This window comes from Bos mutus, chromosome 13 (assembly GCF_027580195.1).
Source record: "Bos mutus isolate GX-2022 chromosome 13, NWIPB_WYAK_1.1, whole genome shotgun sequence".
In the NCBI taxonomy this organism is placed as follows: Eukaryota; Metazoa; Chordata; class Mammalia; order Artiodactyla; family Bovidae; genus Bos; species Bos mutus.
The window spans coordinates 4,672,434-4,686,465 of record NC_091629.1 but is presented as its reverse complement, the minus strand read 5'-3'; the positions used below and the strand labels follow the sequence as shown (position 1 = coordinate 4,686,465).

General features: G+C 43.4%; 1 protein-coding gene across 1 annotated transcript in view; it reads left to right on the top strand.

The window, feature by feature from the left end:
- Nucleotides 1-12,003, top strand: part of ITIH2 (inter-alpha-trypsin inhibitor heavy chain 2) — a 32,157-nt gene extending 20,154 nt beyond the window's left edge. The window contains 8 exon segments of the mRNA XM_070382050.1: nt 1,815-1,839; nt 1,841-1,985; nt 2,427-2,564; nt 7,210-7,323; nt 7,947-8,145; nt 9,124-9,296; nt 10,744-10,855; nt 11,799-12,003. Coding sequence (XP_070238151.1) covers nt 1,815-1,839; nt 1,841-1,985; nt 2,427-2,564; nt 7,210-7,323; nt 7,947-8,145; nt 9,124-9,296; nt 10,744-10,855; nt 11,799-11,946 — 1,054 coding nt within the window. The 3' untranslated portion in view covers nt 11,947-12,003.
- Nucleotides 12,004-14,032: the final 2,029 nt, after the last annotated feature.

Below are 14,032 nucleotides of genomic sequence, written 5' to 3'. Positions count from 1 at the left end.
ACTGTATTCTTTTTGTTTCTGGCTTTTTGCACTCCATATGATGTCTGTGAGGTTCATCCATCTCATTGCAGTGGGGACCATGAATTCATTTGCATTCACTCCTGAAAATAGTTAATGTCCAAAGAGAAATTTAAGGTTATGCAATTCTGATATTGACTGAGGGCTTCCTATAGATACTGTTTCATCTCTGGCTTCTCAGCTGACTGGTGTTTAAATGCTCCAATACAAAAGCTATGTTTCTAGAGCAATGTATGGTTCTTTGACCACCATCAGGATTATGGGGTAGGGTTGGGGCTGGTCTTTGGAGAGGAACGTGACTGCTCCTCAGTCCCCTCCACCTATTTGATCAGATTCTTGGGAAGGGGGAGCAGACTGGTCTGAATGGAGTTGGGAAAAATGAAATATAGTTGTATAACCATACTCAGAAAATCCTTGATATCAGTAAGATTATAAAACAGACACAAGATTGTAAGCTGTGGCTTTAGAGTGAGTGAGCAATGTCTCCTCCCCTTTACAAAGGCAACTGGGTAATTTAAAGGTATATAGCAAATTGGTGCTGAAGTTAAATATTGATTTTTTTAAAGAACAATCCCTTAAACGAATCAGTGGTTGTCAGCACATGGGGAGCAGGAAGGTTGCATGGGGGTTGGGAGGGTTAGGACACTGAAACTACTCTGCTTGACACTGTAATGATGGATACCTGTCGTTATACATTTGTCCAAGCCCACAGAAAGTACAGCACAAGCATGAACCCTAATGTCAGCAGTGGACTTTGGGCGATGACGACGTGTAGATGTAGATGTATCGATCTGACACATGTACCACTTCTAATGGGAGATGCTGAGAAGGGGGAGGCTGTTGGGTGGGGGACGGGCAGGGAGTAAATATAAAATCTCTACGTTCTGCTCAGTTTCACTGTGAGTATAAAACTGCTCTGAAAAATAGTCTGTTTGGACGTGTGGTTACCAAGGGGGGTTGGGGGGCTGGGGACGGAGGAGGAGTTTGGGAGGTGGGGGCTAGCAGATGCAACCTGTTCCATATAGAATGGATAAACAACAAGGTCCGACTGTATGGCGCAGAAAACTATATTCAGGATCCTACAATAAACCATCATGGAAAAGAATATTTTAAAAAAGAATGTATACATATATATGTATATTTGTATGTATCACTGAATCACTTTGCTGTACAGCAGAAACTAACTCAACATTATAAAGCAATCATACACCAGTTAAAAAGTACGTTTAAAAAAAGAATAAAAATAAATAATTTCCACAAAACTCAAAAAAGAAAAAAGAATGACTGTCATACGGACAAGTCTTGTTAATTAAAAAAATATATATTTTTTGTTGTAATTGCTAATTTAATGAGGAATACTCATAAAAATAAATTTGAGATCCATCAAAAAAAGAAAATAACAATGTAAATCACTGTACTTCACTAAAAAAAATAATAATCATAATCTGTTTAAAAAGTTCCAAGAGGGAGGCTCAAAAGGTAGGGGACATATATATATATATGATATATATATCATATATATATAATGATATATAATGATATATATATCATTATGACTGATTCTCATTGCTGTATGCAGTAACAACGCAGCATAGTAAAGCAATTTTTCACCAATTAAAAAATAAAAGAAGAAATTTAAAAAAGTTCCTTAAGGGTACATAGCTAGGTAAAATAGCAGGCTTCATGAAGCCAGCTCGTTCTGTTTTCCCTTGTGGCCCCCCGAGTCCTGGTTGACCCCCAAAGTGACAGAGTTCGGTCTTGTGATGCTGTCCAATGTCTCTGTTTCCTGAACACAGGAGCCTGGCTCCTACAGCTGCCACGAAAAAGGAAAATTACAAAGACGATCCTGCAGATGTCTCTGGATCACCACATAGTGACCCCCCTCACGGCGATGGTGATTGAGAACGAGGCCGGGGACGAACGCATGCTGGCAGACTCCCCTCCGCAGGACCATTCCTGCTGTTCAGGCGAGTCTCCCTACCTGGACAAGAAGTATTCCGGTCGGTTTTCCTATCCTGCAGCAAGGTCCTCCATCCCCTCCTCTCTCTTCCCAGTCCTGTGTCCCCAGCTGACCTTCCTGCCAATTGACTTCGGCGACAGTTTCTCGCTGCCGTCTTCAAACATGTTTGCTCACTTGTCTTCCAAAGGAATTCTGAAAATCTGTGTATTCCCCTCACACATTGTTTAAATCAACATTAAAAAATTCTCACCTTCTTTAAATAGTGACAACAAATTTCATTCATGATGACACATGGAGCTGAAAGAGAACTCAGGAATAAAAATAATTCTAGAAAAACCTAGCTGAGAATCGCTGGTGTTGGCCTGCATAAACCCGATTCTTAAAATTATAAGCAGCTTCTATGGAAAAGTAAACCCAGAAACTAATGGATACAGTGTTCTCCACGCAGGCGCCCTGTATCACGGCAGCAAAGTGAGCCCAAATTCAGTCCCATCTTGGGTCAACCCTTCACCAGCGCCAGTGCTCCCAATGCCTGCTGTTGGCGCTCAGGTGCTTGAGTCAACCCCTCCTCCACATGTGATGAGAGGTAAGAGGATGAACCCTCTGGGATGGAAGAGATGCACCTCTTGTGTGGGGAGGGCTGACAGGTATCCGTGGAAAGGGCATTCTCTTTGGAGATTGTTCACGACACTCACGTGAATGTGCATTACTTAATAGTCTTCACTTCACTTCCTTTATTGTGAAAACAGGCATCATGATTCTATACATGACTGGGTTGTTGGTGAAATGTGAAACCATCTGTAAAGAGCTAGCATGTAGTAGCCACTCAATAAACAGGTGTTATTATCAAAGACGAGAAGCTATCCATCTTAGGATCAAAAATACTTGAATGTTATTTCCTGTAGAATTGCACTATTGTTACTGTTGAGTGGCTAAACCGTGTCCCACTGTTCGCAGCCCCATGGAGTATAACCCGCCAGGCCCCTCTGTCTATGGGATTTCCCAGGCAAGAATACTGGAGGGGGTTGCTATTTCCTTCTCCAGGGGATCTTCTTGACTGTGAGATGGAACCTGCATCTCCTGCCTCTCCTCCATCGGCAGGCACATTCTTTACCACTGAGCCACCTGTTCAGTTCAGTTCAGTTGCTCAGGCGTGTCTGACTCTTTGCCACCCCATGAATCGCAGCATGCCAGGCCTCCGTGTCCATCACCAACTCCCGGAGTTTACCCAAACTCATGTCCATTGAGTCGGTGATGCCATCCAACCATCTCATCCTCTGTCGTCCCCTTCTCCTCCTGCCTTCAATCTTTCCCAGCATCAGAGTCTTTTCAAATGAGTCAGCTCTTCGCATCAGGTGGCCAAAGTATTGGAGTTTCAGCTTCAACATCAGTCCTTCCAGTGAATATTCAGGACTGATCTCCTTTAGGGTTGACTGGTTTGATCTTGCAGTCCAAGGGACTTGCAAGAGTCTTCTCCAATACCAAGTTCAAAAGCATCAATTCTTCGGTGCTCAGCTTTCCTTATAGTCCAACTCTCACATCCATACATGACTACTGGAAGCCACCTGAGGAGCCTGTAAAACTGCATTATCATCACATTATTTGCAGGACTATTTGTTAATTTGCTTGCTCGATTTTAAGTGTATTTGAAAATCCTAGTTTTGCTCAGTGTTTAAAAATCTAGAGCTAGGGACCTTGCTTCTGTGTTTCAATGATGCCCTCTTGCACCCAGCTCCTACACAAAATCAATTAACCAAGTGTTTACTGATGACAGAGCATGGGCCTGATGGTGTGAGGAGTGCAGAACAGGGCAAGACTCTGTCTGTGCTCTACTTGAGTTGACCCTGCACATCTTGCTCCCACACATACTTGAAGGAGCACATCAGGATGGCTGGGAGAATCAGTTTGTAATCAGTGTGGCTTTAAGTCATAGCTGTGCCACTGACTAACTCTGTCACGTGACCTCAGGCAAGTCACTTGTCCTCTGCAGGACCACAGTGAGACTTGGCTAATATTTGCAGAGAGCTTTGTGACAGTATCTGGAAAACAGTGGTCTTTCACTGGACGGTACCCTGCTCTTTCGATTTTATTCTGGAGAACACAACCACTGCTGCTGCTAAGTCACTTCAGTCGTGTCCGACTCTGTGCGGCCCCATATTTGGCAGCCCACCAGGCTCCCCCATCCCTGGGATTCTCCAGGCAAGAATACTGGAGTGGGTTGCCATTGCCTTCTCCGAACACAACCACTGCAGCTCCTAATTCAGACCTTCCTTTTCAGTCCCTTCAGTTCTGAGGCTCAAAGCCCGACAGTGCGAAATTACTCCTCTCCACTAGGTCACCAGATACTGTGGCTTCTACCAGATGTCTCTTGAATTTCTCCCCCCACCCCTCCCCAAACCAATTCACCATGCTAGTTCCTGCATTTAACATTTCTTGCTTGAAAGACTGCTGTCTTAGCTAGTAAATGATCTTCCTGTGTGTACTTTCTGATACTTAATTCATACTGAGACCAGTAATTGTAATATTGGGTCGGCCAAAAAGTTCATTTGGGTTTTCCTGTAATATCGTACAAAAAACCTGAATGAACGTTTTGGCCAACCCACTTAAATGGGGTCAAATCATATTACATTTATTCTCCAAAAGCTTTAAAAGCTCCCCAACAGAATAAAGGTCTGTTCTGTAGCGTGGCGGTTCATGGTCTCTATGACCTACATTCTTGGTCTTATCAAAAACCCATTCTCCAGGTACCTTGAGTTCCTATCCAAACAAATCATCAACTTCTCTCCCGCCATACCTTTCTCCATTCTGTCCACTCAAGGATAAAATCTCTCTCTCTCTCGTGTCTTTTACCTACCGGTCTTCCCCTACCTTCAAGACTTAGTTCAAAAGCCAACTCTTTCAATTGTTTTCTCTTTTTGGCCTCACCATGGTATGCAGGATCTTAGTACCCCCGCCCCCTGCCACCAACCAGGGATCAAACCCACGCCCCCTGTGGGTGAAGTGCAGACTCTCAACCACTCACCCACCAGGGAAGTCTCTGCCCACCCTTTCATAAGGTCCTTCTCCACTTGCCTGAGTGGAATTGATCATCCTTTCATCTTCATTCCCAGAGCGTTGTGCTTGGGTCATTTTTCTATCATTTACTTTATTCCATCTCATATGCATGCTTGGTTCTGCCTTCATGAAAGAAAAAATGATATTCGTTAAAGGAAAGAGATTATTCATGACATCTGTGAAAGCACGGTAAGGAAGATTTTATTCAAGGGGATGTAGGTACCACTAAATTGGGGTATTGCAGTGGGGTAAGGAGATTGGATTCAGTCTGAACACACCGTGGGAAAGTGGGCATTTATAGACAAAAACAGGCTGGGGTCAGTGGATGGAAGATTACTAAGAGGAAGCATCAGTGGGAAAGGGGAGGTCTGGTTAAACTGACCTACAGGGCCTCCCTGATAGCTCAGTTGGTAAAGAATCCGCCTGCAATGCAGAAGATGCTGGTTCAATTTCCTGGGTCAGGAAGATCCGTTGGAGAAGGGATAGGCTACCCACTCCAGTATTCTTGGGCTCCCCTTGTGGCTCAGCTGGTAAAGAATCTGCCTGCAATGCGGGAGACCTGGGTTCGACCCCTGGGTTGGGAAGATCCCCTGGAGAAGGGAAAGGCTACCCACTCCAGTATTCTGGCCTAGAGAATTCCATGGACTGTATAGTCCACAGGGTTGCAAAGGGTCAGACACGACTGAGTGACTTTCACTTCACTTCAGCAGGATTCTTGCTGAAGGTAGGCCAAGTGATCAGACCCCACCTAGTGGGGGATGGAGGAGGGGAGGAACCTGATGAAGATAAAAAGGTGATCAGATTTGGAGGGTGGAGGATTCTAGCTAAACCTCCTTAGTAGGATTTTTGCTAAAACTGGACAATGCAGAGATGAACACAGAGGTCCAGAATTTGAGAATCTTTGTCACGCCATTAAATTGTTCCTTTCTTGAAGGTAGGGACCATGACTTTTATAGCTACACCAAACATTGCCTAACTCAAAGCTTTGCACATAATTTGTTTTTTTCTCACTAAATATTTGTTGAGTGGTTAAACAAACAAACAAAAAAGATCAGCCAAAATAATGGTGTCTGGTAACAAAGGAGTACTTTCTTGGGAATAGCTTGATCCTTGATTGCTCTTGGAATTGATCAATACTAATTTGTATGCCGACAGGTAATGTCTTTTTTATTTTTATGCACTGTGTGCTGCTGCTGCTAAGTTGCTTCAGTCGTGTCCGACTCTGTGTGACCCCAGAGACGGCAGCCCACCAGGCTCCCCCATCCCTGGGATTCTCCAGGCAAGAACACTGGAGTGGGTTGCCATTTCCTTCTCCAATGCATGAAAGTGAAAAGTGGAAGTGAAGTCGCTCAGTCCTGTCTGACTCTTAGCGACCCCATGGACTGCAGCCTACCAGGCTCCTCCGTCCATGGGATTTTCCAGGCAAGAGTACTGGAGTGGGGTGCCATTGCCTTCTCCGTATGCACTGTGTATAACTATTTAAAAATACAGGTACTTTATCTATATAAACATTCACTGTATACACACATATGTTGCTCTTCAGTTGCTAAGTCATGTCCAACTCTTTGTGGCCCCATGGACTATAGCCTGCCAGGCTCCTCTGTCCATCACTATCTCCTGGAGTTTGCTTAAATTCATGTCTGTTGATTCGGTGATGCTATCTAACCATCTCATCCTCTGCCACCTCCTTCTCCTATGCATATATATGTAGTATGTATATAGTATATGTGTGTGTGCGTTTCTTATGTCTTTTTTTAATATTTTATTTATTATTTATTTATTTGGTTGTACAGGGTCTCAGTTGCAGCATGTGGAATCTAGTTTCCTGACCAAGGATAGAACCCGGGTCCCCTGCATTGGGAGGGCAGAGTCTTAGTCACTGGATCACCAGGAAAGTCCCCCTTATGTCTTTCTTATTCATTTTTCTCTCTAGCCAAGCACATATGGTGTGGCTACAGAATGAGTATCCACTCTGTACATAACCTAAAACCTGATGGCAGCTCCATGAGGAGGGGACAGTGCTTGGACCCTGAGTCCCTGGTGCCTGGAAGAGTACCTGGCATATAATAGGAGCCCAATACACATTTGTTCTTGTGAGATGTTTGGCAATAAAATACTGTTCAAAATAATCTTTTCTATGATTTTGCTTAGTTTCATTTTCTTTGTATATTTTCCAGTTGAAAATGACCCACACTTCATCATCTACCTGCCAAAAAGCCAAAAGAATATTTGTTTCAATATTGACTCAGAACCTGGAAAAATCCTCAACCTTGTTTCTGATCCAGAATTAGGTAAGATTAAGATATACTATATTTGAATTAGACTACTAGGTCATAGTCATTCTGCCCTATTGTTTTTATCTGGATTTCTTTCTTTTCCACCTTAATAAAAATGTTTTATATATTATATATAGGACTTCCTAGGTGGTGCAGTGGTAAAGAACCCACCTGCCAATGCAAGAGACTTGGGTTTGATTCCTGGGTCAGGGAGATCCCCTAGAGGAGGAAATGGCAACCCACTCCAGTATTCTTGCCTGGAAAATTCCACGGACAGAGGATCCTGGAGTGCCATAGTCCATAGGGTTGCAGAGAGTTGGACATGACTGAGTACAGCACAGCATATTTTTCAAGCTCTGATAGTAAGAAATTAAATATATTCTTGTTTGAACTATTATAGATACAATACGCTGAGTATAAACTAGCAGAACTTGTGATATAATTCATTTAAACCATAAAAAAATTATAAAATGAAAATTACAAAGGAAAAAATGGTGTGTAAATCCTGAAGCAAAATAAAACAATAATTTCCCATGTTGTCACGTTTTCTAAGTTTGAGTTATTTTGCCCACATTGGCCAAAAAAAAAAAAAAGAAATAGCACATGGGACAGAAAAAAACTCGTGTCTTTTCCTGCAGGGATTTTGGTCAACGGACAGCTCGTTGGTGCCAAGAAGCCCAAGAATAAAAAACTCAGCACCTATTTTGGGAAACTGGGATTTTATTTCCAACGTGAAGATGTGAAGGTAGAAATCAGCACGGAGACCATCTCCCTGAGTGGGGGCTCCCGAACATCCGTCTTGTCCTGGTCTGACACGGCCCACGTGCTTAATCAGAGGCAAGTACTGTTACATCCGGATTCAGATGTGACCTCGACCCATGATCCCATCAACAAACCCAGACGTCCATGACACAGAGAACTCAAAATCATCATTTTAAATGTGAGGAAGTCGAGGTTCAGAAAAAATTGTGTTCCTTCCTTCCCCTGCTCCTGGCAGTAGAGTCTGTGTGCTTTGGTCACGGAGTGCTTTATAGCCTAGCACCTGGCGCACAGTAAGGACTCCATAAGGACGTGTTGGACAAGTGAATGAAGCCATCAGCTGAAAGCCAGTCAGCCGTGTCAGAGCGTGCTCAGAAACACAGGGCTGTTGTCTTAGAGTAATATCTTCCCATGAGTATCTGTTCATTGTTGATACAGAAACGGTTTACACTGACAGAATTCCAGTGCTAGGAGATACATCAACATTCTGTGATGAAAACGTTTTAAGGCTCTTAGAATACTGGGGTGGGGATGGGGGGTTGTACTGGGCAGAGTGAAGTCATGTTAGGAGTGGGAGGGGAATGATTTGATAAATGAGTCAGTTCTAGGGACTTCACACTCCCAATGCAGGGGGTGTTGAGTTCGATCCCTGGTCGGGGAACTAGAGGCTACATGCGGCAACTGAGAGATTCCACATACCACAACGGAGATCTCAGATCCTGCAAGCTGTAACTAAGACCCAGTGCAGCCAAATATTAGTGTTTAAAAAATTAAAAAATAAATAAATAAATAAAGCAAATCAGTTCTAGAAACATTCATTCCTTTTTTAAAATCTGTGAGTGAAGTGAAAGTCGTTCAGTTGTGTCTGACTCTTTGCTACCGCATGGACTGTAGCCTACCAGGGTCCTCTGTCCATGGAATTCCCCAGGCAAGAATACTGGAGTGGGTGAACATTTCCTTTTCCAGGGGATCTTCCCGACCCAGGATGGAACCAGGGATTGTAGGATAATTGTTTTACAATGTTGTGTCCTTAATTCCTTTCTGCCTTCCCACTAGGGTGCTTGTCTCTGTGAAGAAAGAGAAAACTGTGACTGTCACCCTGGATAAAGAGATGTTCTTCTCTGTTTTACTTCATCGCGTTTGGAAGAAGCACCCGATCAATGTCGACTTTTTGGGGATCTACATCCCCCCCACAAACAAGTTTTCTCCTAATGTGCACGGGCTGATAGGTAAAGTGTCCCTGGACTGTCTGGCTGGTGTGGGACTGACCATCCTAGGTCTTAAGCAACTTTGCCTCAAGGTTAGAACGTTTGGGTAGAATGTGGAAAAGTGACAGGTGTGGAGTGGAGGCTTCAGGGGGACCCACAGTCACACCTGGGTCTTAATTTCTGAAGGTGCCTGAGTGACACAGAAAGAGTTCAGTGTCACTGACAGAGTGTAATGTTTGTCACTGTTCAGTTTCCATAGAAACACAAAGTGCATCTTGCCATGCAGGGCCATGGGGAGAAAGCCAGATTTGGGTCAGGAACCAGAAGCAGAAACAAGGTCTGGGCTAGGACCTTTACTCTGTGGCAGAGACAAGACAGAGCAGCTGGTGTGGGGTTGGTTGGCTTGGTAATTGCAGCAGGCGTTAAGCTATAGGACGTCTTTCCATGCGTGGTACCTTGCCCAGGAATGATTCCTCTGGGTCTCAGGCCAGAGAGAAGAGGTCTGGCTCGGTTCATTTGAAGATTCCAGCCGGGCTCCTGACTTCTTTGTTATCTTTCACAGTTGGCTTTCCCAGGGAGGGGTAGATGTAGTGTTTAAGATATCAAACATCATAAGATAAACAAATAATTTTAAGATATCAAACATCATAAGATAAACACATAAAACACATGATTCCTCTAACAAAGCAGTGTAGGGCGACTCAGTCATGCTACAGCCAGGACAGTTTCCTGCTCCAGACAAGGTTTTCCCAGGGCTGGGCTTTCATCACCAACTGGGCAGATAAAGAGAACAGATTAAATTTTATGCTGAAGATTTTTTTCTCACTGAAGAGAAGTGAACTGGCTTAGGAAGTCTGTGATAATGAACAGGGTGTCCAGGTAAACCTTCCCTACTTTGTAAAGAACTATGGCAACTTAAGCGTATAGTAGCATCGCTACTTTGGCCACCTGATGCGAGCTGACTCATTGGAAAAGATCCTGATGCCGGGAAGGACTGAGGGCAAGAGGAGAGGAGAGCGTTAGAGGAGGAGATGGTTGGATGGCATCACCGGCTCCGTGGACACGAGCAAACTCCAGGAGATAGTGAGGGACAGGGAGGCCTGGCGTGCTGCAGTCCACAGGGTCGCAGAGTCGGACATGACTGAGTGACTGAACAACAAACAGCATCACGAACCAACTTTGTTTTTTCAGTTTGACCAGTGCTCTCAGGTGCTGACCTTCAGGACATTCACATTTACTTAGGGTCCAGTTGATCAGCCTCATTGTCTAATGACAGCAAGGTGAGCAGCATGGGTCTGCCCTCAGGAAGGACCCACCCCTTTCCATCTGAATCTTTTTCCTCTCAACACATCTTTCTATCCCAGAAAGTCTGAGACTGACCCAAATGCAGCTCGGATCACGTGACCAGCTTGCCCTTTTGTCGCCCCTTGAGTTGCATGTAAATAAACATCTAGACCTTGTCTCATAGGCCAGTTCATGAATGAGCCAAAGATTCATGTCTTCAACGAGCGACCGGGAAAGGACCCTGAGAAGCCAGAGGCAAGCATGGAGGTGAAGGGACAAAAGCTGGTTGTCACCAGGTAGGTCTCAGATGCGTAAGTCAGGATCAGAAGGGGCTTCTGTGAGGATTGGACTCATAGGGCAAAATGGAAGAGGTAAACACACTAGTTGTGTTTATGTGAAATTCAAATTTAACTGGCATCCTGTTTTTATTTATCCCTTTTTTTGGCCATGCCCCACAGCACGTGGGGTCTTAGTTCCCTCACCAGGATGGAAACTGCGCCCCCTGCATGAGGGCACGAGGGAAGTCCCTAACATCCTGGGTTCTTATTTGCTAAATCTGGCAGCTTCTTCCTTGCTTTGAGCTAATCTGGAGACTATACCAGCCCTAACTGACCTTGAGAACACAGCCGCCAGCCAGTTCTCACTGCTTCCTTGCCCTCTGTGTACCCCATGACCACAAAGAAGACTGGCCCTGAATCCTTGGGCCTCCCCTCTGCCAAGGTAGAAGGTGCAAAATGAGAAAAAAAGAAAGTGAATTTGCACTCCTTACGTTCCTGGGACTATATCGGTCAATCTCTATACAGGTTATTTGAATTTCTAAGGACACACTGCTTATTCTCTTTCTAAACCAAGTCCCAGACTCTGTTATTTTGTACAACTTGGGGAATGGGGATGGGAGGGTGTTAGCAGATACAGTGCTGTGTGCGCACTCAGGTGTGCCCGACTCTTTGTGACCCCACAGATGTAGCCAGCCAGGCTCCTCTGTCCACGGAATTTTCCAGGCAGGGATACTGGAGTGGTTGCCATTTCCCTGGGATCTTTCCGACCCAGGGATGGAACCTGAGTCTCCAGTATCTCCTGCATTGGCAGGTGGGTTCTTTACCACCAAGCCAACAGGGAAGCCCAGAGATGGTGCTAGAAGGGGGCAGAAAACAGAGAAGGAGAGCGTGTCTCTTTTCTGGATGTGCAGGCTGGCCCCGCCCTGGTCTGTTTCCTAACCACGCTCACGCTGTCTTGCAGGGGCCTGCAGAAGGACTACCGGACGGACAGAGTGTTTGGAACGGATGTTCCCTGTTGGTTTGTGCACAACAGCGGGAAAGGCTTCATTGACGGGCATTACAAGGATTACTTTGTGCCTCAGCTCTATAGCTTCCTCAGACGGCCTTAAAAGTTTATAGCTGGGGAAATTCTCGGTCAAAAAATAAAGTTTTTTTTTTTCCTGCCACCTTTGTAGTCATTCTTTGTAATCAAAACCTACCAGACATCAAGGTGGTTGATAAAACCTATTAACACAGCTGAAGAAAATAAATAACTTTGCCAAGAAGTTTTAGGATGTTGCTGTTTGCAGATGCGAAGTTGTGTTAATTGAGGCACAGAGGAAAGCTGCTTTGGTGAGTCAAGCCACCATCTGGACAGTCCTGGGTTCGGCATTTACTCGGAGGACGTCACTATGGTTGAGTGTCAGGGCCTCGGCTTTACAACTGAATGTATTTTTAGGTGGTCAGTTCCACAGGAAGTTCAATTATGAGGTTATCTGGTGAACTCTGAACAAGAAGTCACTCACCTTAATTGTCTTGTAGTTATATATACATAAATCTGTCATCCAACCTTGCTAAGATACCTATGATGGTCCATCATGCTTAATCAAAATTCCCTCCTTGGTACTGGCCTCAGAGACCCTTTTTAGTCCAGGAAGACATACAGTCAGGGTTCTGCTGAGAAAGAGAACTGGTGGGATGGCTGTATCATATATACATATATACACACACTATACACACACATACATATACAGTTGGCCCTTGAACAATGTGGGGCTTGGGGCTGCCAAAATCCCACAGTCAAAAACCTACAAACTTTTATCTCTGTCTCAAAAACAAAGGAATTGACATCCGATGACTCACCCAAAGGCAGGAGATGGAAACAGTCTGGAATGAACTAGGACTCAAACACTAGTTCTTTTGATTCCATGTAGTGTGATCTCTAATCTGACACAAACTTCTCCCACACTTAGTTCATTTAAAGATCTGTAAATTGAAAATATAAGTACTATATTTGGTTTTTAAAAAATCCATGCCGTTCATACCCATGTTGCTCAAGGCTCAACTTAAAGAGCTCTGTTATTAGGAATTGGCTCATGTGATTATGGAGGCTGGTCCAAGTCTGATCTATAGTTATTCTGTACTTTCCTTTGCTTATAATCTTCCTTTAAATCTATTCTGAAAATGGGTATGTGTTCAAAGACCAAAGTGATAAAATTGCACTTTAGAAAAAAATTTAAATCTGCATTTTTATGAAGCTTTCTCTGCATAATTTGACAAAAACCAGTTTTCATTTTAGAAAGCAGACAAAGCTACCTTTTTGGAGATACTCAACCAGTATTTGAGAAAGCAGGTGATTATCTTTGGACATAATTGCAAAATATGAAATGTATGTGATTATTTCTGTAACCTAAAGATAACCTCAGTGCTGACGAGGTAAAACAGCATTGCCTTTTAGTTCCATTCATCTATAAAAACTGGTCACCTATGATTTTTAAAAAAAATCTACTACATCTTTTCCATTCCATTTCAAAAGTATGAATCTTAAAATGCTAATATTCAACACAAACTTCAAAAGTGGGTTCTTATCATGGCTACTTTGTAAAACATTTTTGCTCTAAAACCACTACTTTAGCTACATAAGGTTACTTCTAGTCTAGTATTTTACATGTGCTCAGTAGTTTTACAAATAATTATGAAAATCTTGGGGTATAAATTTACATGCAGTGTATTTAGCAACACAGTCCCAGCAAAAGAAACTAGATTTAAAATTGAACCCATGTTATTAAAAACTTAAAAGTTATCAAAACTTCTATTAATAGCTGGTATTTTAAAATTAATTGCCTATAGTCTTGTTAATACTATTCATGTGACCCTCTTGAGACTAGAAAAATGCCTTCTCTATATAATTAATTTTGAATTATAATCATCAGTTTTGAATTTCAAATGAAGAAACCAAATAAATGAGAATTGTTGGAAAGAAAGGAACTATGCCACTGCCTCTTGACTAGTCTCTGAAAGTATACTGTGCTCAGTGATGAAGAGAAACAACTTGGTAATTATCTATGTTTGTTTATTCGCTGAAGCACCTTGGAACCCATTGGCAACTGGTCAATATTTAATTTTGTATGTGGCTTGGTGGTAAAGAATCTTCCTGCCAATGCAGGTGATCCAGAAGATGCAGGTTTGATCCCTAGGTCAGGAAGATCCCCTGGA